This window comes from Brachyhypopomus gauderio, chromosome 2, assembly GCF_052324685.1.
Source record: "Brachyhypopomus gauderio isolate BG-103 chromosome 2, BGAUD_0.2, whole genome shotgun sequence".
Taxonomy (NCBI): Eukaryota; Metazoa; Chordata; class Actinopteri; order Gymnotiformes; family Hypopomidae; genus Brachyhypopomus; species Brachyhypopomus gauderio.
The window spans coordinates 49,018,944-49,045,441 of NC_135212.1; the positions used below are offsets into that span (position 1 = coordinate 49,018,944).

Consider the following 26,498-nt stretch of genomic DNA (forward strand, 5'->3'; position numbering starts at 1 on the left):
CGAGTGCCAGGCCACTCTAGTATCTGAAGGATGCCAGAGCCGGCTTGGCATTGCGGCTCCAAAAGCGTCACGTCCTGGCCTCAACTCCTCACCGCACCCTGTTCAGTCACACCGTCACTGGGGGAATTAGTCACCCCCCCCCATGCTGTGCCCTGACTTCTTAAGCATGCGTGCTACGTCGCCCGCCTTGCCAGGAAGGGGACGGAAACTCTTGTTGTCCTTGCAGGGGATATCGCACAATGCATCTGGGTCCAATCAGCAGGAGAAACGAGGCATCACTGTTGACAGGAAAAATGGATTAGGTCTTTCTGGCCAGTTTGAGGGAGGAGCAAGGTGATGAGTAATTAGTCTGAGAGACTACACCACAAAGGTGTCCTGACAACACGAGCCCTGATCCACAGGTCCTTATTAGCATGAGGACTATCCAAGTCGAGGGGCCTTAAGCTTTGGATTTCAGAGGACAGGGCGAAGTATTCTTGGGTGTCCAGAAGTGTGAGAGTGTGTTTACGGGGTGTGTCTATTAATCAGAAGCTGTGTGCTACCACTGTAGTACTTTAATGCACGTCAAGGGAATAAAATGATTCCCTTCAATTATGAGGACAAAATGTACCCTGGAAAAAATGAGAGCAATATGAATGGTGTTTCAGCACAAGGGTGAGCCTCTTGGGTGAGAGTGTGTAGAAATAGATGAAGAGCACACTGTCTCCCTCTTCACCAGAAACATGCATGTGCAAAAGCCTTCATTGGAATTACATGAATCACTAGTTCATGACAAAATTTAGGATTTCTCTCAGACATCTTGGCTCTCCAAAGAAAGTCTTGATGTCAGTCAACTTTAAAAACAATTTCAGTAAAGTGATGGATTTTACCATGATATATAATAACATAAAAGCGGTGAAAAAATGTTTTCATGTCTAGTGCTACTTTTGAGGACTGTTATTATTATGTTAACATGCACACTATGTGAAGTAATACAAAATGGCAATAATACCCTAATGTTTCTGGCTTGCCAATAACCCCTCTATTAATGTTCTCTAAATCTCAGACGCTGTGATATACAGTGTCCATTTAATCATGCAAAGGTGTTTATTATGGAAAAGTTCAAGTTTCCATAATTTTAGATACATGTTCCATTTTTAGATTCTAAATACCCCTGATTCTTGAATTAGATATTGGTGTAGATATTTCAGGAAAGGGGGCGTACATGCAACAGTATAGTGTAGATATTACAGGCAGGAGTAAACATGGCTCTCTATCCACTAACGAACAGCAGAAGGTTTTTCTACTGGACCAATACTTCTAGATCGCCCAAGTGTTCTGGGTTCGCTACGTCTGCAGTACAGTGCCTAAACTCATCTGCTCCGTGTAGACGGGAGTAGAGAGGGTGAACAATAGGGTGAGGCCCACGTGACGCTGTCATCCGCAGCAGGACCAACCTCTAAACGTCCTGTAGCCTTTCCCATTTGTATTGAGCATCCTGTCATATTGACAGAAGGTAATTATTCACTGTCTGACTTGGTTACATAACACAAGATTCCAGCCCGGAGCTTGTGAAGAGTAGAGGTTCAGACTTCATGACGTCTAAGACCCTTCTGAAAACATAGCTGAGAAACACAGTACAACAAAGAATGACAACAGACACTATGATGTTTCAGCTTACAAAACCACGTAAAAGTGCAACGCCAACCATACTAGGGGATACCAGACATACACACATCTATAGTGACACTCTACTGTATGGATGCAGAAGCCTCTATTGTTGAGGGCTGAAATGTGATTCTGTCCTGGCACACGTGGCCAAGTGATTCATTACACAGCCCAAGTTTCTCACTGTGAGCTTGCTGATGTGTGGAGAAAATGTCACTGGTATTTATGCCTTTAAGGCTTTCATCCTGATACGTCTGTATCTGACTGGTGCTGCCAGCCGGGTCTGAACCGATAACCCCAGGGGCCCCATAAAGTCCGCCCTGTCTCTGTTCAGACAGCAAGACAAAAAAAAGATGGCAAATGATTCAGGAATGTGAGAAAAGGCAGAATGAATGAAGCCCAGTGCAGCACCCACGGCAGGTCAGAAGGAATGGGGGGCATCAGAAGGGGGCATCAGAATACGTGTGAAAGGCAGCAGAGCAGGACTTTATTAGTGCTTATGGTGGTTTTCACAAGTGAGCGGGCGACACTAGTGTGGCGGTGTAGCTGGGCTCCGTAGCAAGTGGAGAAGCGTTGAGGAGATTAGTGCTGACCTGAAGGGCTGAGAAAGGGCCAAGCAGCCACAGCTGAGCTAAAAGGATTATTCTGGCACCGGTTCTACACTCTTCCTATACATCTTAATGAGCAGTGAAGGCAGGTCCAGATTACAGAAGAAACGCTGGGGGGAAGAAAGGAAGGAGATATTTTAAGACACACAAAGCATGTTTGCTGAGTGAGTGTGTATGTGTGTATGAATGTGATCGAGCTAGAGAATATACCTAACCAGACAAGGCTGAACATCATAGGTAAAGGAGAGCTAACCGTATTACATTCTAAAACACCACAATATTAATTAAGCACTGCAACTCAATGGCTTAGGTGACAGAAAGCCATTCCCCCCCCACAGTTCGCATTCTTAATACCACCTTCAGTTCCAACTCACAATGAAATGAAGTCCAAATGAGATAAGGAGCCCTGCACTCCATTTCTTGGCACTGTTGCGGCTCTAACGTGACTCGGCTCAGGGTACGTTAATTAACTGACTAGATGAAAGAGGACAGAACACGCAGAACAACGCAGCGTGCAACAAAGGCCATGAATTCACCTCGTTTTGTGCTTCTGAGAACACGAGACGCTCACTTGATCACAGGTACAGGTGTTCACTAGCACCATCTAGTGGGCATTCAGCCCTGCTCAACAGCCACAGGTTAATTCTTTACTTAGACCTCTTAACTAGATAAGCATATCGGTTTACAGCTCAGTAAAAGGCAGAGGGCACTTTCCTTCGGAAGTCTAGGCCTTCACATCTTTTTTTATGGAAATTCAGCTGTAAGCTACAATAAAATGTTAAAAATACACTTGAATTACATACCTGCTGCTTGACAGCACAATCTGAAATAAGTAATGTAATTAACAGTAGGTCCAACATCTCTGTAAGCAGCCCAGGCATATGTGTAGGGCAGAAAGTGCTCACAGATGCTTCGAACAGCCAAATATCACACCCATGGCTCCTTTTTCCGGTTCATCCACAAACAGATGATTTATGGAAGACAAAATGAGATGGCAAAAGTCTCGCAAAGAATGCTCCCCCGGTGAGAACACGGTCATATTTTTTCTTCCTGGAAACAAAGACAGTTACAATTTAGCGGAAGCTAATGGCTCCTTCAGAAGACCCGGGGATCAATAAAACTCTGCATGGCGTCATGTGGGGAGCATTTTATGTGTGATGGGCTCACTTATTTCATCAAGCAGTGATAAATGCCACAGGAATGGAAGGAGGTTGAACTTGTGTGGCACACACGTCCTCGTGGGATGACGGCAGTTTCACATGCTGACTGGTACGGCTGTTTTACACGATGACTTCATATGTAGTCCTGGCATTTATCTTTTTGGCCTCATACTTGTGAAAGTCAAAGTCCTATTTTTGATCTGTACGCATCTATCTGTATTTTGGTTACACCAAGTGTATGGTATGTTATCAAAAATTATTAGTTTTATTTGTTTTGGGACAATACTTTTTAAAATAACATCAATTTCAATCATGCTTTAGGGAACAAAGAACATTAGACTGAGCATGTTTACTTGTATTGGACATAGACAATTCAAAGTGCTTAACAGATTAAATTTGTAATATTTATATTTAAATAAATAAACAAATGAAGATTATTAACAGATTATTTAAATACTTTTTAAAAGTTGAACCGAAATAAATATAATACAAAAGGCACTTTTGGTGAGAATTCTGTCCATATCAAGGGCAGTGATATTGGCTTACTTCTCACTATGAGGGATTTACTTCTCATTCTCTGGAACTCTCTACTTCATCTGTTCGCTCTTCTACCTCTCTTCCTATTTTCAAAGCTCAGCTAAAGACCTTCCTATTATCTCATTACTTCCACTCTCGCCGATACTCCCTAACTCTCCTCTCTTATATATGACCGTGTTCATGTAAAGCGACCTTGGGTTTGTGAAAGGCGCTACATAAAATAAAATTATTATTATTTACTGGCCCTCACACACACTCATATGTAAGGTGGAGAAGAAGGGGGTCCCATCAATAAATACACGCTAGACGAATGAAAACATTCAATCCATCAGTGTATCTATACAGGAGACAACTGCAGCAGCACCAGCTGAGACCTCGTCTACACCGAGAGCAGGTCTGTGAACAGCAGTCAAACCAACATCAACCGCCATCATCAGCGGCTTACCGTCTGTCGAACTGAAACACATCAGACCGTACAGCTCACTACCCACAAAACGTTTGCCTCTCGTGTTTCCGAACTTATTGTCTAATAGAAATCAAAGGTTAGAGAGGAACTCGTTAAGGAGGGCAGACTTAGCGTCAATACTACGCCAGACGAGGAAAGCGTAAGATCAAAGACCCGTCTTCCCGGGCGTCTACTCTGCACCAAAAACGAACCATTCAGACTCAAGGTTATTTCCCTTCAAATGGCGCGGCTGTGACAGCACAGGTAAAGGAGGGAAAGACTCTGACGTGCACCAGACAAACACATTTCCCTATAAATCTCAGCAGCCACTGCAGACTGCCAGTGGAATGCCCTATTGAATATGAATGCCCAATACACTTTCCTTAAGGCCAGTTTGTGTGGAGTGTAATCATCGGTCAGACTTGTTGATTAAGGCACAGCTGTATTTCAAGGTAGCCCGAAGCAATAGTGAGTCACACTGCTGGTTTATGGGACACTGACCATTACTGGGTATGCAGACGTGGCAAATATTCAACCTTCACAAGCAATACCAAGACTATTACTGAAACTCCTTTCTATGGTCTGTGGTTAGAGACCTCAGATATTTTACAAACCAACAGGTTATTAAAAATATTTTGGATCTGGAGATATCCGGTTCAGATTTTTCCCCCACATAGTTGATTTTAGACTCCTGATATGTAGAAAAGGCTTGATGCTCAACCTTTACGCTCTCTGGCATGCGCACACACAAGGCTGGAAAGAGCAGCGATGTAGCAGTAATAATGGCCACCGGTATTCTCTGCAGGTTCCTGCGGGGGAGCTGCATGGGATGATTAATCCCCACAGAGTAATCAAGAGCCTCTCACACACCCCTCTTCACTCGCACCACTCAATATCAATTAAATCTTCATGTCTCAACCAGCCCCTCCCCGCTCACTGCCACTGTACGGCGACGCTCGAGAGCCAGTCAGTCATCACTGGAAAGAGGGCGGGTAGGATCTGTGTCTCTCTGACCCGAAGTGGAAGCAACTTCAACGCTGCATCAAGATTGGTAAACGTTTTTGTACAATAGTAACAAAATCTGTGTTTCGTCTTGGTAAACAAGTTGGTTGGCGCATTTTAAAGGACCACACAGGCGTGCAGAAAGGCTATAGGAGCAGACACAGTCTCACTGTAGAAGTCTCCGAAGGAAATAGGAATAAAAAGGAAGTCCAGCGTCGTCCTAATGGGAATAAAGAGCAGCGTCAACTATATTTAATGGCTTCATTCTCTATATTTCAAACTTGGAAGTAGGTGAGATTTCTGAGACATGGTAGAGCCAAGTGGTACCAAGGCTAAAACAGCACAAGGTAGCTCCCCTGATGCTTAATGAGCTGCAACCTGGACCGCACCGCTCATCTGACACAGACTTGGCCATGCTCCCTTCCAGAGAGCATTATGGGTGACTGGAGATGCATTCCAGCCTGTCTGGCTGTCTACAGTGAGTAATGACACAGAATGGAGAGCATCGCAGGAGAACAGAGTCCATCACGGGCACACGAAAAAACAAAAACACCCAACATCTACTAATTCTTACTGGGCAGTAAATTGTACTGTAGATACTAGGAAGTATACAGACCCAAGAAGGTCCCGAGGTTTCTTCCTATTCCCCACCATCATAGGGAGTTTTTTCCTTGCCACTGTCACCTTTGGCTTGCTCATTAGGGATTTGTACCCATAAGATTGTTATTCTTGTAAAGATTGTAAAGCTGCTTTGTGACAACATGTGTTGTGAAAAGCGCTATATAAATAATAATAATAAAAAAAAAAAGAAACTCATTTACCGGGGACATTCTGAAAATGTTAGAGCCTATTCTAGCATAACCATGTGTTTTTGACAGAGAATACAACGCAATTCTGTGATACATGGGGGCTTCTGACAAATACTATAAATAAGAGTGAAGAAAACAGAAGACAATTTTCATCCTCCAGCAGAAACCAAGTTATCTAATTAACACAGAATGCTTTAATCAGTTCTGCAGAATCAACAAACACTACAAGAGTCCATTATGGCGGTTCAGTAAAAATTCAAAGGAAAAAAGCGACGGACAAAGAAAGGAGAAACACAATCCAAAGGCTACAATCCCATTGTGGGCCAGCAATGACGAGGAAACCTGACCCTGGGCAAGCACTGTTGAGTAATGACTCTTTCAAAACTGGGAACCAACCTAAATAGCTTCAAACTCGATGTTCATTTTGTAACTGTAAAACATGGCATAATTCTCATGCATTCTACTTGTGTTTGAAGAGTCTGGTTATATGTGGCAAATTCACATGAATGACCCAATACCAAATGAAGAAAAAGCAGGACAAGCACAATCAGGACTAGTGGCGATGAAGCACTAGTACACTAGCACACTAGCACTAGTACACTAGCACTAGTACACTAGCACTAGTACACTAGCACTAGTAATGATATACTTCATTAGTTTCAGTGATCCCTGAAAAATGACAAATTAAGTATTATAAGACTATAAAAGTTTTGTGAACAACCTCCATTAGAGCACTGTGCTCTTAAAGCGGATCTTTGGTTAGAAAATACTCTTAGAAGCAATAAAATTGTCCATTCTTAGTGCTTAATAGTGGAAGTAAACAGGAAAATGAATCTTATAACCATATCAAGATTCAATGGAAATGAATTAAGAGCTAGTTTGTGCCCAAGGTTACAGTACCCTCACGATGGTACAGAGTTAACCTGTTGTTTTTTTAAACACATGCAATAATGGTGAACATGCTAATTAGATGACCATTATATCTCTTTAATCGATCTTTTCAATCCTCCACACACGTAACATAAATATTTAATTACTCATTAATGCTGGCATGCTGTTAATGTCTGTTTTCTTCCTCGGAGACCAGGTCTAAGTGCCGTCTGAGCCCTTACGGCAATGACAGCCACTTCATCCCCACCACCCCACTTCCCACACCCCCAAGAGGACTAAAGTCTGGCAATCCATCGCCAGCGCCCGCAAAGTCCACGTCAGCGACGCGGTGGAGAAACGAAGAGCCGCCGTAGCAGCCATTTTGAATCATTAGCCCGCACGGCAGCGAGGGCCGCTGTGGTGACACGGGGAATCAATCACGGGCAGGTGCGGAGAGCTGGGCGAGGAAGCCTGGACGTAGAAGAGGGCAGTACATGGAGACAAAGCACTGCGCGTTTTTGTATCATTTCCAACCCCCGTACTGCGTATTTATATCCACGTATACCCACACGGGGACCATGAATCTGTGGAGTTTGCACTCAAGTAGCAGGTGAAGACAGGCGGTTTATTTTGGTCATCCGGCAAGCAGCCATCCAATCAGAGCTGTCAGGCTGAGGGATGGGAGGGGATGGAGGCGGGGACGTGGGGTCGCCCATTTCAGTGATGGTCACACCAAGACTACGCTGTCGTCCCTTGCGTTTGAGAGATGGTAGTGACTGACCGACTACTGTCACTCTAAGCTGACAGGTTACACCAAACCATTAAATTAAACACAATCAAGAAGGATACGGAGTAACAAGAAATGGTGTGAACTTACCAATCCATCTCATAAGTGAGGTGAGGATCTGAAGGTATTTGGTTTTCTGTGCATTGAAGAATGTGAATGGGCCCAAAAACACGGTGAAGATTGCCTGAAATTTAGATAAACAAAACAAAAAGGTACATGGATGCCACCTCCATATTATCAACATGTTGGTATGTGGTCAGTACAACAATTCAAAGAGAAAATCTATGTACTAGTTTGGCAATTGATATATATATGACTAGACTTGCAAGTCTAAAATAGTGCAATTAACCTGAGAACTAATTCCACTTTTTCTAGTAAGTCTCACAGTTACACACACACACACACTTCCTTCATCCTTTTCAGCTAATATACACACACACACACACACATATACATACACATATACATATATATACTAGGGATGCACCGAAAATTCGGCCACCGAAAATTTTCGGCCGAAATGGCTTAAATTTGCATTTTCGGCCGAAATACTTTCATCACCGAAACAACACGGCCGAAACAATGTGCTGTGATGACGCGAGCAAAAATCGCCACCTGCACGCGCTTATTTGGATAAAGCTAGCAAAAAAGTTTTCCAGTGATGGCGCCGAGGCAAAAGACATTACACCAAAAATTATGGAACTCGTTGCCTTAGACGATCAGCCGTTCTCTGTCGTAGGGATTTCGTAGGCTAATAGAGCACATTGAGCCCCGTTATGTTTTGCCGAGCAGACGACATTTCTCAGAAGTGTGTTTACCCGAGCTGTTTAATGTTGTTGCAACTCACGTCACGTTTTTATGAGAGAATTTATATTTATCTTTCAGGCCAGTCAGTTATAACTAAATTTAACTCGTATAAAATACATATATTTATCCTCTAAGATAAAAACGGTCTGCAAGCGAGTTTAATTTAATTAGTGGTCGGCCGTTGTCAGCGGTATCGCCGTCAACGGCCCACCACTAATTTTATTTTATAATATGCATTACTGTAATGTCAGTGCTAAATAAATATATACAAATCAAATTTTGTAGTTGATTTATTCTTTGAATAGCAATGCCTTGATTTTAGTGAGGTTAGCCATAAATCCAATGTTACTAATAATTGGCATAATAATAATAATCTTTATTTGTATAGCACCTTTCATACATACATGTAACTCAAAGTGCTTTATGTATTTCGGTGTTTCGGTTTTCGGCTTTCGGCCTTGGTTTCCTCATTTTCGGTTTCGGCTAAGAATTTTCATTTCGGTGCATCCCTAATATATACATACACACACACATATATATTATATATATACATACATATATATATATATATATATATATATATATATATATATATATATATATATATATATATATATATATATATATATATACATACATATATACATATATATATATATATATATATATACATACATATATACATATACATATATACATACACATATACACATATACATAAATATATACACATATACATACACATATACATATATACATATATATATACATATACATATACATACATATACATATATACATAATGTATATGTATACTTCTTTTTTTTCCTTTTGTGTTTTATACAGTTATATCAGGTACAGGTACATCACTCCAACCAGTGGGAAAACGTATCTGTAGCAAGAGACATACAAATATGTATTTGAAATGAAAATGAATGAGATTAAATGTGCCATATTTGTCAATTGTGAATTTACACCCCAATCGAAATTTGTCCTCCGCATTTACCCATCTGTGCAATAACGCACACACACACTAGTGATTACCAGGGGGCTGTGGATCACACGTGCCCAGAGCGGTGGGCAGCCCTAGACCGGCGCCCGGGGAGCAGTTGGGGTTAGGTGCCTTGCTCATTTATAATACATGTAAATATATTATAATTTATAAATGTAATATACAACACTACAATGTGCAAAATAAAACTGTTTTTTTTCACATAAGCAGAAGCACCTAAAAATACAAATTCCAATCTCACACTCACCTAAATGTAAATGATGTACTATGGCATCTTATTAACAGCATGGCTTAGTGCATATGTCGCATTTTCCGATCTGAAAACGGGCCTGGCAGAAAATTCCGGAAACTTGACTAGAGACTGTTTTAGCCATGCCGAGGGAGGGAGGCGGAGAGAGAGAGAGAGAGAGTGTGCAAGCAAGCGAGAGAGAGGGACGGGCTAGCCAGGCTAAGGCCATGTGGTGTTGCGTTAGTAGTGAGAGAAGCAGGAATGGTGTGACACCGGCACACATGGCCCAACACCTGTGCCAGGGAAGCAGGACAGGAAGGAAGGCTGGCAAGGAAAACAGGGAGAGGGGAGTGCAAGTGGGCCAGACAGAGAGGGCAGAAGGGAAAGGGGAGGCTTTGAGCCACGCAGTGAAGGGTGACTCAGATCTGGCACATGGAGAGGGAGAGAGAGACCTAATTGTACAAATGGACAATGAAAACAACTGGCAAACATTAAAAGCTCCTACTGACGCGGTATCAGTTTGCTAATAATCACGTATACCATTCATCTGGATTTTCAGATTTAAAAACTATGCCTAAACTTTTGATCAATGCATATTTTATTTCCAAGTATAGCACATAAACAAGACAAATAAGACACCATTAGTTTTGAATATTTTATCTTGCTTAAGAATAACATTCGGTGGTTATGCAGGACTGCTAAATTTCCCCTCTTCATTTTCATTATATACTAATGACTTAACACTGCTGCAGCAAGTAGTAATGCTCCAGTTCTCAGATGATGATTTTCCTGTCTATGATGAAACTGAATGACAGCCCAGGTTTTTACTGGCAGAGGGTCGATAATTTGGTTGAGTAGAGCAACCCTGACGGACTGCAGGTTTTTATATATATAGAACAGTAAAGAGCTCAATAAATCTTAAAGCCTTGGTTGAAGGAAATAAACACCCGAGTGACTCTGTCTTCACCATTTATGACTGGCAGCTAAGATTCAAATGCATTTATTCATTTAATACACAGTGCAGGTCAATTCACTGAACTCTACATCCAAGATCTAGCCAGTGCCACTTTATTAGACTGTACAGTCTTTTCCTCTTAGAAAAAAAAAAAAGATGTGCAAGCAAGATTACGTATATTGGCATTTCCCTTGAAAGGACATAATTTGATAGATATGGTCGTTCCAGTTTTGATAACAATGACCTTCTTAAACATCGGCCAATTTTGCGCCTGGATATGGGATCTCGGGCACTTGTGCTGAGGAATCACAATTGCAGATTTGAAGAGAACGGCACAAGAAACAAGTGAGGGATGAAGAAGGTGAGTGGCGTGGCGAGGGAGCCAAGCTCGACTCTTTACTCAACCCATTTCTGTGGGAATAAGTAAGGCAATCGGCCCAGCCACTGTTGCCTCCACCAATACCACATGACCTAGAATCTGCTTCAGGGGCCACCATTTCCCTCATGTCCTGTACCAGAGTGGGGAAGATGAGGGATTCTTGAGCTTCATAACCAGGATGGTGCATCTACATTTGACCCTCCTCCTCCAGAAGGTCCATTCCTAACGAGATCCTAAAACACCCCCCCCCCCAAGACCCAAGGATGAGGGGATCTGGACACCAGCTGTGACGACGCCTGCTGCCATGCTATGCAAGCCTGTCATGACCACTTTTAACCTCCTCATTTTCCTTACAGATTTTTACTGATTTTTTATTTTTGCTACAGATTGCAACTTGTTTTGACCTGTCAACAATGAGATCATTCTTTATTCCAGCTTATTTTATATAAAAACATTATAACAGTTCTATGAGTGTGGCCTCGTTAAAATGTATGTGGCTACTGTCCCCTCAGAGACAGAATTGTTCATACTTTGCATTTCTTTGAAAAGCTCTCTGAAACACTTATCGAATCAGTTCAAAGGCCTCGCTAAAATTAAGAATTTATTTTTTTGTGGAATAAACCATTTGAAGGTCAGAGCGTCCACTTAGACACTCTGATCAAATGAAGGAATGAAAGCCAAAAAAAAAGGAACACACGAAAGGTGTTTGATTAGGGCGAGTCAAAAACGACAGGCACAAAGGAACCGAGGCAGAACCAGAGGGGTGAAACGGAACGGCAGTACAGTCTGCTACGTCCATGTGTTCAGATCAAAGTGATTACGCCATAGGTGTCACCAAATTCCTGAACAATGATATCCGTGGCCATAACGAAAAAGTTCAAAGAAACAAATGAAAATGATAAAACACATGCGTCATAGTTTAACCCTTTCATTAATACCATAAGTGTGTGTATGTGCATGGGGAAAAAAAGCAGGTAGAAATGAATTCTTATCTTCTGGTAGAAGTCTTTTAGCCTGACTGGTGTGACCGTCATCTCTCACAACCCTGTTTAACACAGCAAATCAACATTAATAAAGGACATTGTTCCCCACAGCAAATGGGACGTCCTTAACAAAACCTCAAGGGAACGGGTTGCCAAATCCTGTCCGGTCGATTCCGTCTACTGTCAGCAGCTTCAGGGGGGGCTGGCCGTTGGGTGGAGGTGGTTGAAGGAAGCCTCGGAAAGTCAATGAGGCGGACAAGACTTTGGACAGGTCACAAGATCTTCGAGTGCGCTAGTGCGTCGGACAGGAAGTTGATGTGTATGCTGGGGGCGGTCCAGGATGGTCTGACACTGACCCTGGGGTGTTAGCTCATAGCGAGACATGAAATATCAGACACACTGTCCCACACAACCCCTGCCAAGAAGGCTCACGCATTGATCTCTGCATACAATATCGCCAAGGACAGTGCATGTTAGGGTAATGCAGAGCAAGGATGACGGAGAGTAAAGCTGCTACAGTGTTCAATCTCAGAGGTGCTGGCAGACGTTCACACTGCCCTCCATTACACTAGGAGCTAATAAACTCAAAATGCTTTGTTTTTATTTAGCACATTTAGAAATTTGTTGCATACTTTGGTTCATGAGTAGAGGCTCCAACAGCAGCAGCCAGTAATAAACCAGATGGGTGATGAGCTAAATGTGGGTAGAACATTATGCACTTTAGCTGCTAGATCAGCTTTAAATGAGCCTCACGCCTTTACTCTCATCTGAGAGCTGAATAATCCCTTTTTTCAAAGACACAAGTGAATTCAAGATATAGTACTAGAAGTAAGGTGACTAATGACTGTCAGTATCTGATTAAAGTTTTTATTTCTTCAAGTAATCAGATTTATTAAGCCACAGTGCATTTATGTTAGCATAAAGGGTTTTATCATTTTGATTATCTCTTTAGAATATATGAATATTTGATTATATATATATAACATATAAAAAAAGTCAAGTTACAAATTTTTTACTCAAAGTTAAAATATTGTCTAAAAGGTACAGACTAAAGAAGTCACCATACTTCATGTGATCACGCGTCAAGGTCGAGCTCTGTGCTGTGCAAACTCAGGTCAATATGGACCTTTGGGTCTTCAGAAGACACACGCTGAGCACCTATTTCCACAGGTACCTTCCTCCATGTTTGAACCATTTTTCTTTTTCGACGACTTAATCTGGCTAGTTTCGGAGCACCCCACCTAAGCAACGTCATAAAAAAAAGTGTGAAGAGTGTGAAGATGAAGAGTGACCTTCATCTGTCTCCTAGATGAATTTTACACAAGCTTTTACTGTTAATTAGAAATATGACCCTGGAGACAGTCATAAGTAAGCTGAATGCCAGACCCAACTGTAGGAGGGTGAGGGAGGCCCTTGAACACTGCTTACAGCAACTTATCTATCCCATTACCTTCCCTAGCAGAGCTCACTTAACTAAAAGTGATGCGCACATCAAACAAAATGGGTCATTGCGCACACGCAATTTTTAAGTACAATTATTACATTTTCTCAATTGACACATCTTTTTTCAAAAATGAGTCACGAAGCCTCTCCTGTTGTCAAGGACAATGTCTGGTTTTTCTTTGGGCAGAGCCGACCAAAATACATACGTTTATAGACCCGATTTACAGAGACAAAACAGCAAAAATATGATATGGAACTGCTCACTGAGTCATACAGCAAAGAACAACTTTTAGACTTATCCAAAACATCTGACAAGACTGAACTCAAGAATAGGGCTGCACAAAAACAGGGAAGGGGGGATCAATACTTTGCAATTATATTGCGATTATTTCACTGTACATTGTGACCCTGAGGTAGCATGATTTAAGATTGCGCAGCATAGTATGGCCAAAATTATTTGTTTGTTGGATCAGTGTGTGAAATCTTTCATCCATCCAAATAGACCCAAACTGTATTAAAAGTTTTTTGAGGGGAAGGGGGGGGGGGGGGGGGGGGGGGAGAGTAGGAGAGTCACATTAGGAAACTGTCAACCACCATCAGCAAGAAAGCACAGCAGGTCAGTTGGAGTAGTGACTCATGTACCACTGGAGACCTGAGTCACCAGACGCTTATGTATACATACAGCTCTATTTAGAGTTGTAGCAGGAGCAAGAAATTACCCTAAAGTTGGTCAGAGGTCATTCATGGGTCAGCGTGTTTCACTCATGTACAGATGTGCAGAGTATAATTTTTTTGTTTCCCATTAAGGATCATTAAAAGCATGGTGAGTCAAAGCTCTTTCATTTCAAGACCCGTGAGGTTTCCCTGTAATTACTTTGAGGTTTTGTGCCTCTTGTTCACTGACGCACTTGGCAAAACTAAGAAACCATTATTACATGAGAGCCAAGGTCTGAAGTGAAGGGGGAAAAAAAAATAGTAGTAGTATAGTAGTAGTAGAATAGTAGTAGTAGAATAGTAGTAGTAGTATAGTAGTAGTAGTAGTAGTAGTACCACGTTATACTTCCTCACATATAACCGGAACCACAACTTTAGAAGGGGGGGAGGAAGAGGGAAAGGTTTCACCGCTTTGTTCTTTGATTATGAACACAGTATAGGAGGGGAAAACGGACCGCTCTTCTTATAATCTTATTTACTTCAATGCACGTGGGTAGCGAGCACCTCTGCAGAACACAACACAGCTGCAATTCAGCACTCCTCCCATCCTAGTCATTGCTTTGCACTCCAGTCAAGTGGAGGACACTTTCTGCTTCTCTAAATGAAGACTAGCACTATATGCCATTGAACAATACATTTAAATATACTGTAATATCGCCTTTCGATACCAAAAGAGTTCAAGAGCTCAATAACAAATTCTCTGGAGGAGCATACAAGCAGCGGTCAGACAGCACGGTAACTCAGGAGCGATGCATTGTGAAGATTAGTAACAAAGAGCACAGACTGAAATAAACACTGAGAAACATCTTCCTTTATATTTATGGAAGCTCAGCATCATTTCTGGCTAAACTGACAGCCCTAGCACAATGACGATGGCGAACCTTTTAATATATATATATAATAAATCAAATCAGTAAAGTGACCTTTTAGGAATATGCCTCATGTGAACGTGTAATGAAAAACTACTGGCGCTTTATTAGATCTCTGCTTGTCCCCGTTGCCCCCCGTCCTGTAAGGAGGTTTGGCCATCCATTCAGTTTCTGTCCCAAAGGGTTACTCGGGCAGCCCCGCCCCCCCCAAACATGGACACCCGTGTCGGACCAAACGTCAAGGTCACACAAACTCCGGTGTGGATCACCGCAGCGCATCATCATGACAAAAGAGGTTTCGAATGTGATGCTGTAGTTTTTGTCATGAGAATCACGTCTGGCTCCGTCCAGCCACCTGACGAGCAAAGTCATTACATCATTCTGCAATGTCCTTGGACCCGATAAGCACCTTGTCCGAACAGAGAACAATAACGTACCCAGCAGGCATCTCCCTTCCACACACCAGCGCATGCGTATCCTAGGCCTGCACTTTGTTTGACATCATTAGCACATGTAACTACGCATACAATACCAACATCAGACCAACACGAGCGTCAGTGCAGGCGATGAACAGTGGAAATAAAACAAAGTTAACAGAAAAACATGAACTGCAGGCTAACGTAATCAAAATGGGGAAATTGGATAAGGAAACATTATTAGTAGTAGTAAATTATTACTCATCTGTTACTTTCATTAAACAAGACAATTCATTTACAACGTTGTACCTTGAACTTTTACTGCATTCATCTAAACTGATTGTACTCTCAAACGTGAGCCGTCCCACTCCTGAGCCCTGATTTAAGCCACCTCTGTTATGCCAGGTTCACACTACACGACTTTTCAGTCGTCAGGTTTTTGTGCCGTCCGCACTACATGACTGGTTGTGCTGTCTCTCGCGAGTCTCTCAGTTGTTGTGGCTTTCACACTACATGACTGATCGGCGACGCGGGCTCACGAATTACAAGACTGGGGAATCGCCGACTCATCTGGCTGCTGTCAAAAAACGTGAGAACACGAAAATGAAACTCTCGCGAGAACCAGCAACACCACGTAGAACGACAAAAAAACAATATACATGTACTCCACATTTTCGTTATTATTATTTTTTTTACCGTTTAAACACTCCATAGTCCCAAGTGAACATAAATATAATCAATCGCACTATTTCTCCAGTGCTGTCACAATAACTTAAACACAGTGTTGTAGTAAAGTTGTAAGAAAGGTGAGGATTTTGTGTGTTTGCTGGGTTACTGTTTTGAAAGTATTCTTGAAAGTTTTTTACATTCTCAGAGATATCTTCAGCGGTGCCGCGGTTCTCTCTCTGCGTTCCCATTGGCTGTAGCTAGACGCTGTTCCCATTGGCTGTAGCTAGACGCTGTTCCCATTGGCTGTAGCTAGACGCTGTTCCCATTGGCTGTAGCTAGACGCTGTTCCCATTGGCTGTAGCTAGACGCTGTTCCCATTGGCTGTAGCTAGACGCTGTTCCCATTGGCTGTAGCTAGACGCTGTTCCCATTGGCTGTAGCTAGACGCTGTTCCCATTGGCTGTAGCTAGACGCTGTTCCCATTGGCTGTAGCTAGACGCTGTTCCCATTGGCTGTAGCTAGACGCTGCTGCCGACTCTCAGTCGCCGACTGGGCTAGATATTAAACATGCTAGATATCTGCCGGTCGTCTGCGACGAGTCGGCGACCAGTCGGCGACGGCTCGGCGAGCGTCTTTCAGCAGTTCACACTACACGACTGAGCGAGCGACGAGTGATCGCCGATTTGCCTCCGACCACAGTTTCTGTCGCCGATCAGTCGGCGACTGAAAAACCAGCCTAAACTCGTGTAGTGTGAACCGGGCTTTAGCAGAGGAACTTTGGAGCAGCTGCCTTGGCGTTAATGATGGTTAATGATTGTGACTGGTTCTGGTGTGCACACCCCTCTTACCACAGCAGATATGCGTGCCTGCTCCTGTTCCTCCCCCAAGATGAAGGTTTAGGATGCTTTTACCTGTGACTGCTATGCTCTTCACACCTCTCTCAGTACTACTGCCCGCCCCCTGCCATGTCCTCGTGCGTCTGTGGGTCAGCCAGCGTTTCCAGCGGGTTGACCGCTCAGCTGTGGCCTGGGGAGGGCTCTCCTCCTGTGGGCCGCTGCAGAAACACTTCCTCCCGCTGAGATAATCTCGACTAAACCATCTGCACCGTCACCTTCCCGCTGGGCTGCACGGCCCCGCGCCACCCCGGCCCAAATCCCCCTCCGCTCTGTACAGAAGCTACAGTTAGAACTGTGCTCCGGCCCAAATCTGTGCTATAGCCAGACCTGAAAGCCATGCAAGCCAAATCAGCCAGAAGCCACTTCCAGTGGAGTCACTAGGAATGTATTGTTTCCACAAAACTGGCCATTCTTGTGGAGAAACACTGAGAGTAACGTTAGAAACACTGAGAGTAACGTTAGTAAAGGGTTACAATTATATCTGCAATTAGTAAGATTACCCAAGGGTGAAAAAAAAGAATAAGTCACTAATCATTCAACCAAGACACACACACTTGTAAGATCACCCAGTGCCAGGATTGTTTCACTGCTAAAGAGAGCTTCCATTATTAATGCATACCGTTACTTATCGAAGCCCACAAGCCGACAGGATTGTAATGATGTCGGTTCACGGTCGGTAACAGTAAAAATCACTTTTAGCCAAGTGGCCCATCTAAAAATTGCTTTGCTTGTCCTTCGATAATGTGAACCGTATAAAATGTCCCAGCATGCCCCTCTTTTTTAATGCCGCTTTCAGGAGAACGCATGCATGTCCTTGTCTTCGATCACCTGCCTGTGTGTGTAGTGAGGAGATCATGAGAGGGGAGTCGGCCCCCGCAGACACCGCAGTAGAACGTTCATAGTGACCGCACTGCTAAAGCACACCGCTTTGATGGACCCGAGATGGCAGACACATCCAGGGCGGGCATCAGAACATTCTGGGCTCAAGTCCCGCCTCCCTACCTAAAGGCCCGCCCACCTACCATAACCCTGGCCACTTCTAGAATTACACTCAACACACACCAAAAAAAAAAAAGGGTTCCTCAAAATATAGGGGGAAAAACAAACAAACACATAAGGTGATGTATCAAATCAGATTACCCTATACTTACCCATAGTTCATACCTTACTAATGACCAAGAGTCTTTGGCAATTCCTCCCACACCACAGATGCCAATGTAGGTAACGTGAGGCCACTGTATATTTAAGCAGAGTGAGATTCAAAAGCCTCACCATAACCGTCCTGAACATTCACATTCGCCTCCACGAGGCTCTCGTGTCCAAGGGAAGACCAACCTCAACGGTAGGTGCAGAAGTGTAATGTGCATATGTATGTGTGTGTAAACAGATGGTTGCCAGAAGGGTGGCATCTTTTTTAATGAGGTACCTAGTGAGAGAGACTTTCAATTCATTGGACACACTCCCCTGCTTTATTCTGCACACACACACACACACACACACAATGCAAGTCACACAGAACCCATTTTTTTAATGCAGAAAATGCAAGATTCATCTCACTTTAAAAGGGCAGGAAAACGGCTATTTCACCCGTTTGCCTGGCCAATCAACTTTGACAATCACAACAACTTAAATGTGGAAATCAATACATTAAACAGAAGCAAAGCTGCAAATAGGGTTTTAGTAGTTTACAGAGTATACCAAGAATCCTGAGAGCCAGTCCTGCCCAGGCCGCTGTTCAGCTTAACTCTGTTTCCGTTTCCTCTCTTCACACATGCAAAAGTTCACAGCGGACCGTGATCAATGTGATTAAGGCCTTCGCATTTCAAATGGTGCACGGAGCCAGGAGATCAGACCAGCACTTTGAGAAGATCTGAGCCTTTGACCCACATACCGGGATCAATCGACAGCAGGTGAAATCTCAGCCCAGCAATCTTCAGAAAAGCTTTAGGCGATGATGAATAACGGTGACGCGGCTCCTGGCGATACTGTACAAGTGATCAACGCGGCAGCGTGACCTGGAGAAGGAACACCAACCCCTGCGTTGTGTACAACTCCCCCCATTGTGCCAGCCTCCGTCTCTTTGCTTTTGCCACCATAAAGGCTGGAAGGTCATTCTCTCAGAGCCAAAAGGGGGCCAGTTGGAGAGAGAATGTAAAACGAAGCAAACGCACCGCCCCAGACCTGCTGAGCACTCTGCCGTGACGCCGACACGCCCGTGAGGAGCCGTCCTGCACCGGCAGCAAACACTCGAACTGACAGGCAAAGCAAAAGAGCTCCACCACACCTGCACACGCACATCAGATCTCGCACCCTTTCGGGTTTCACATCACCAGAAGCTCAGTTCCGTCTGTGTCTGGGGCCAAACTTTAAAAATAGTTTTTATGCTGAGGAACAGCTGTTGGGCTGGAACCTAAACGCACCCCTTCATCTGTTGGGCCACTAAAAAGGCAGGCGGTGCAGTAAACATGACCTCAGTGCCGTCGAGGAGCGAGCAACCTTCTCTAACGCTTGGATAAAAGAGAGGGGAAAAACAGGACAATCACGAAGTAGCACGCTGCTAAAACAACACTGCCACATCATTATCCCAGTGCGGTTTTACGATTTTTACCACGTTTTAGACATCAGACAACGGTGTGTCAATGTGAAATCACAGAAGGCTGTGGCTGCTTAAACAAACATCCAAACAGGCACAGGGTAGGTCGGTGGTAGACGCGTCAAACAGAGCTGCGGAAAAGCACGCCCATCATTTCCATCCGTCTCCAAAGCACCGTCAAGACTGCTCTCTCCTGTCTCCAACGGGGATACACTGGGTTTATAGGCACACGATGTGACAACGTAATCGCTCCCTCTGCCCTTAACCTCTCGTCTTCACTAAAGCCTTGTGGAGACACTAACATGGCACTAACTCCAACTGCTATACCCCTCCGTTTTCCTTTCATTTAATCTGAACTCTTAAGGGAAAAGCAATCCCTACAATGCCTGCTTTTCTAAAAAAAAAGAAGCTACGACTGCCAATAAAACAAACTAAATTTGCGACTCGGTTTGCTCATTTGTGAACGTTTGATGGACATTTGCTAAAACCAAGTGCATTAATGCAAACCCAAACACTGACGTTCTACAGCAATTGGCTGTTTTCACTTTCTGATGCTCTCTTCTACATCAAAATAATAGCATGCCCTAAAGAAGCTGTAATTACAAACTGCAATTATGTGTCATTGTTTTATAATTCATTTCTCTCTTATGGAAAACGTAATGCCCAACTCAAACAGACCTATTTCTGCACAACAAAGCTAAATAATTAAGAAGCTCCTTGTTTCTTTGTGAGGCAACCTAGTAATTGTCCTAGTGAGACTTGCGTTTGACTGAACACTGCATAATTGAGGAAGACATTGTGCTGCACGCGGCCTCTTGGGTGACAAGCACGTATCTCGTGAACCAAAGGACGCAGCCATGTCGTCATGTCAGGCTTCGGTCCTCTGACCACAAACCCGTCAGCACAGCGGCACAGACAACGAACTCATACGACCCGGGATGAGACAAAGAAGCTTTTTAAAAGGTCACACCGTCTATCCGTTAAGGCGTCTACCCATCCAAAGATGTTAAAGAAGAGCAAAAAGCCGTCATTTGTCAGTGATGGGATGAACGTCGCGGTCCAGAATTATGAGGGCCGAGGCCGCCATGGTGTGGTTTGTTGAACAACTGATTGATTGCGTGGACAGGAGGACATTATAATGGAATGTCCAATAAAAATGCCACTCTGAAAAAGTGTGGTCAGCTCCTGTTAGAGGCTGAAGGTAACAACTGTTCTGGAAATGAGAAGACGTGCACCATGACAGAAACGGACAGCACTGTTACGGGTTAAGGTTCGGACAGAGCCGTCCATCACCACCTGTTCTGATGCAGGAAACCAAGCCCCTGCCAAAAGGCCACAACCTTTGAACCCGCCCAAATTAAGAGCGGCCCGAGAAAGGAGGCAGGGGCAGGGTGAACAGCTGCTGGTTCATAAGTAGACTCGATTAATATTTCATCAAAAGACAATGATTTATTTAAGGATGTGTCCAAGAGAAGGAGAAATTTAATAAGAGAAATGATGAAAAAAAAATTGGGACGGTAAGTTTGAGCCATTTTTGAGGTACCTTAGGGGGAACTCAGTGAGGAAAGCACTGGTAATAAACAACACGGACCAGCTGGTGGTCCGGGCCATATCTGCCTCTACCCAACACAGATGTGGTGAACACAGAAAACATATGTAAACAAATGCAGTCCAGATTCCATTAGTTAACATGCATAAAGTGGTTTATCTGAATGAGGAGAAGGGGGGATAAAGCATCTGAAAACATGCCTGGGGGGTGTGGGGGGGTTTGGGGGCGTGGTTCCCACACATCCATCACGCTCGACCATGAGACTTAAAGCAGAGCAGGAAATCAGGTTCCTCCTGCTACAGCTCTATGCACACTTCAAGGACACACACACACAGACACCGTGTCTACAAGGAGGGAGAGACGGGAGGCGAGACACCTCCCTCTCTTGTCCATCTCTCTCTCTCACTCCAAGCTTCACACCTGCTCTCATGACTTTAACATTAGTCCTCACTCCTGTTCTCTGTGCATGTCAGCAAGAGCAAAACAGAGAGAGGAAGACAAAGAGAGGGAGGGATGAGAGGAGAGGTAGATGAACAGAGAGAGGGAGGGATGAGAGGAAGAGATGTTGGAGCAGTGCTGCACTCACCAGAAAGACTCTGTAAGCATCTTTCCTTTTCACGGGACCCCAGCACGAGTCTGTGTCGTTGTACTTCAGCACAGGACTCCCAGCACGGCAGGAGTTATTCCCACTGAAACACAAACAAGCGCCATACACTACTGCTCGAAAAGCAACAAGCTAACCAAAGGTCGGAAAGGTCACTAGTCATGGTGCAAGGGTAAAGAGAAATGACATCCCATCAGCTCCCACGGTGAACTGATCGGAGAGGAAGGCCGCGGAGTAAGTGGTACGCGGGTAAACGCTTCTCTCATTTACTACACATCATTCTCCACTCAAATGATTCTGGTGGAAAATAAGCCATTAGTGAATCCCTGAAGTCTTCAGCAGCTCCGTCAGCCAGACTTCTCAAAGAAATAACAGGCAAATTTCAATCTCTGCTATTTCCCAAAGGGTCAGAGAGGCACACAGGTTGAAGCTGTTGGCGTAGGGTAATTTGATAAGCGGTGTTCCATCTCCAATCTTAGCAAAAGAGTCCCCCCCGATTTTACTCCAGACTGTCCTCAAAGATAGAGGTCGTGTACAAAGGTAACAAGAAATAGGCTCGTGTATTTCATTCTTTTTATTAGATTTATTTTTTTTCCCCCCCAGTCAAAATGACCCGCCAATAATCTGGGACACCTAGGTGGTGTTAATAATTTAGATCCCTGTGCACACCTTCAGCTGGCCTTCGCAGATACTTCCCGGTGACAGGTGGGAGGATTTACGTACCTGCACCGGTGATGATCGCACCGTAATAAGGCAGAGACTCGAGAAGTGCCACCCAAGGCGACGTACGAAGCTGCCTTGCCCCATATGGGCTTCGTAATGGCTGGCCACTTGGCTAAGGGTTTCAGCGCAATAAAAAGAAGGTCTTTGGAGCCAAACAAGGGCCACATGCTGAGCCACACAGGAGGAAGGGCACAGAGGCTAAAGGCCAATTCAGACACACGGGGGGGTGGAGGAAATGAAGCAGCTTTGTGAAGGGTTGAAGGAAATATGGTGCCTCCGCTGCCTACAGTCAGCAGATGTGCGCCCGGACCAATAAACACACAGACTGGAGTGCTGCACAACGCTAAAACAGGGCAGTGGTGCGTATTTATAATAAATGTAAAAAAGGACTTACCAGGCCACTTCCATTAAAGACATGGGCACGGCCGCAGCGTAGATGGCCAAGTCTCCATACAGGTATACGATGATGCATATGTAGAACATATTGACACCAACTGTAAGAAGAAAACAAGAGTTCATCTCCATGTTAACACCCTCCACCTCTTTTCGAGATGAGTACTTCCTAGAGGGGGAAAAAAAAGGTAATCATAACAAATTCATGACACACTTCTTCATATCTACATCCACTAGCAGATTCGGTACCACGAACCCTCTCTCTCGCCTCTGGGGATATTAATCAGCCCGATTAATAAAGTAATCACTAAACGATAAACGCTGCCTCGAGCTCCTCCTCCACGCACCACCACACGCCTCCACCCGTCGCGGCTGAAGTGATGAGAGGACGGGAGACAAAACAGCGCTCGCGAGACATCCATCATGCACTTGAGTTCCTGTGGGCATCTCCAGCGGCCCTGCTGGCCACATCAGCCGATCATTACTGCCAAGCAAATTAGAGCTTACACTCTATTAAAGCCAAATGAAAACGCTAATGGTATATGTTTAAATGGCCTTGATTGATGCATTTTTTGGCAAAGCAGAGGGGGGTGTGGTGGGGAATGCCGTCTGCTTCCTGTCAATCGCTGTAGGATTAGTGGAGGGAGGCAAATGAAGAAATATGAGATGTCAAGTAGTTTACCCTGTTTTATTCCAGTTAGTACAACTCTATTATATTTCTACTATGAAATCTTAACCCCTTACCTGCATTATTACAACTCTATCAGGGTGATTTGTCCTTAAATTTGAAACAGAAGCACTAACAGGGAGTCAGAAAGTGCAGCCTGCTCTTCAAACTGATGTTTACAGGGCACAAATGATCCTGTAATTGAGCTGGATAGTTATTTTAGAGGAAATTAGACAGCCAAGGCAAACAGACACATTGATTTTTCCCAGTGCCTACTAGACGTGTTCATTCCTCATCATTTCTCCTGTGTAAAAGTTCAATTAGTCGTTCAAAGACAAAATACGCAAGATTTTCAGTCTAAACAACACGGAGGCTATGCTAATGTTTCAAAAGAAACACAATTAGCGATCTGTGTAATTTTTCCTATTATTGAAAAACACCTTTGCCAACAGTTCCTGAGATTAGCAAGATAACTTTGCATTAGGCATTCACACCCAGTTCCGATTTTCTCTTTGACATATTAATGTTGGGGCATTTAAACACAGCCTACACAGAGAGAAGATGGCACGGCTCCCACTGCCATATTTTAGATTTATTTTTTCAGTGGACTGGAATATGACTTCGGCTAAAATTGTGGCACTAGTGGTGGGAAGGTTACACGCTGAAGAGCTTCACGGATAAACTAGCAGCCATCAAATTCCGCGTGAGTTGGTGGGAGGATACGTTTACGGCCCTTGTTCAAAGCCCTTCTCCCTCAATCCTCCCTCCTGCATGGATGGCTCATTAAGATCTCGAAGTCCTCGCAGGAGCTTGCTATTACTTTACACTAAACCATAATCTCACAGTGAAGTTCAACTTAGCCACCGATAGTGTATTTTGGGTCTTCTTGTCCCTCTTTAACCTCAGGATTTAAAATAGGTGGCGGCGTATTTATAAAAATAGCCCACGCCAACATCCTGTTAGACAGTAGTAGCTATATGCTGTTTAAATGTCACAGAAAAGCAGAGCACGCCCAGCTCCCGTCCTCGGCTCGGTGTGAATCGGGGAGGCCGAGCGCAAGGTCCACACTCCTACTGGCGGGGGACGTCAAGGATCAGGACATCGTCCCATTGGCTGTCTGTGCTCGGTCCCTTGAGGCCTGCAACCGTACTCCAGCAGTTTTAGCCTTTACTTAAAAAACCTACAGGAACGGCCCATTAATTCCCCACAGAAGCAGCGCCGCAAATATAGAGATGAAGGGATAGAATCCACATGCCGTCCTTCTGAAATAAAAGGAGCCAATGATGCTCAATGTCCTGATATAAAGGCAGCTGTATCTCCACTTCATGGTGCAGTGAAATTGCCCACTTTGCTTTAAGCCACAACCCATAGGTGTACAACCTTCCGGCGCCTGTACTGAAAAGCATTGCCAAAAACGTCTATAATAAAACAAGACTCTATTAGAGAAGCAAAGAGACGATCCTTACGGAGGCCGACAAACGCTTACATTATCTCGGTCACTAGTGTGGAGTACAAATTCACAATCCATGCCTCTTCCTTCTTGATTGTATACATTTTAAAGGGCCGTGTGCCCGGCTAATTCATTTACAGTCAGCTTCCACACTGCATTAGGACTCATTTTATATCTTTGACCGATCAAGGTCTTCTTTCTTGGGCACCAGGAAGGCCAGCCTGCTCGGTACAGCACCGGGAAAGGCGTGAGTGCAGGGGGGCCATCTTAACACCAACGGCCCTAATAGAATAATCTAGAGGCGATGAAGCGAGAGACTGGCGGGAGAGGGCTTTGCGCTCCTGCTGAAAGCACGAGGGTGTGTGTGTTTATAACCAAACGTGCAAGGGCGTTCGTGCGCGAGCGTGCGTGAGGGTACGTCAACGTGTAACGAGTGCACCACCTAGTGGACGAGGTTTGCGAAGACACGTGGTTGAAATGGTGCACGGAGACAGTGGGGTATGAAGGTATTTCTAGTGCCTGACATTTTTTTTTTCCCTCAACGTTGCGACGGCGCCAAAAGTGATGTTGTTGAGATATTGCACTGCTGTATAATAGACCGTCAAGTCAGCCACCAGTAGCATGGCCAGCTCACAGACAGCAAATGGTGGGCAGACTTATGAAACCTCTCCAAAAATAAATACATTACTGAATGAATAATATGAATAAATGAATGATTTACCAGATGAGAAAAGAGCCTTCACCTGTAGTTCAAGGTGAAAACCATTGTCATTTCAATTTGCCTCAGCAAGGTTTCCATTATCTGGGCGTTCGGTCTCTACCTGTGCCTCTGCCAGGCTGCTGCAGTGTGTAGACACAAGATTAAACTCAGCAGTGATGGTGTCTGAGTAGGTAATTACAACCAAAGGCAATTTAACAATTTCTAATTACATCCCATTATCAGCCAATAACTCTGCTCATTGACATTAAGGATTAAGGAAAAAGTAAAAGGTATGACCTTCAGTAGCTACTCTGGTTAAAAGAACAGGTTTCACAACTGTTTTAACCCATCCAAGCTTTAACTTGACACAGACCTAGTCCACATAAGTATGTGGACACCCTCCTAATAGAGTTCTGGGCTGTGTTTGAAATCGCCTACTAGATACTACTCACTGGATAATGGTATTACCAGATAACATATACAAAGGTACAAATGACAAAACTTCCAGTATGCGAACAGAGCCATCTTTGTGGTGCATTACATCCTATCCTGCAACAGCAGCAATTTGGATAATATTGGATAT

The 26,498-nt window shown here is 44.0% G+C and overlaps 1 protein-coding gene across 2 annotated transcripts in view; it reads right to left on the reverse strand.

The window, feature by feature from the left end:
- slc38a12 (solute carrier family 38 member 12) overlaps nt 1–26,498 on the reverse strand; it is a 37,679-nt gene that overhangs the window by 3,750 nt on the left and 7,431 nt on the right. For both annotated transcript variants that reach the window (XM_076997242.1, XM_076997243.1), the window contains exons 7-9: nt 23,100–23,199; nt 21,965–22,067; nt 7,956–8,049 (exon numbers count right to left, since the gene is read on the reverse strand). In XM_076997242.1, the coding sequence (XP_076853357.1) occupies nt 7,956–8,049; nt 21,965–22,067; nt 23,100–23,199 (297 nt within the window). The remainder of the gene's footprint in view (nt 1–7,955; nt 8,050–21,964; nt 22,068–23,099; nt 23,200–26,498) is intronic.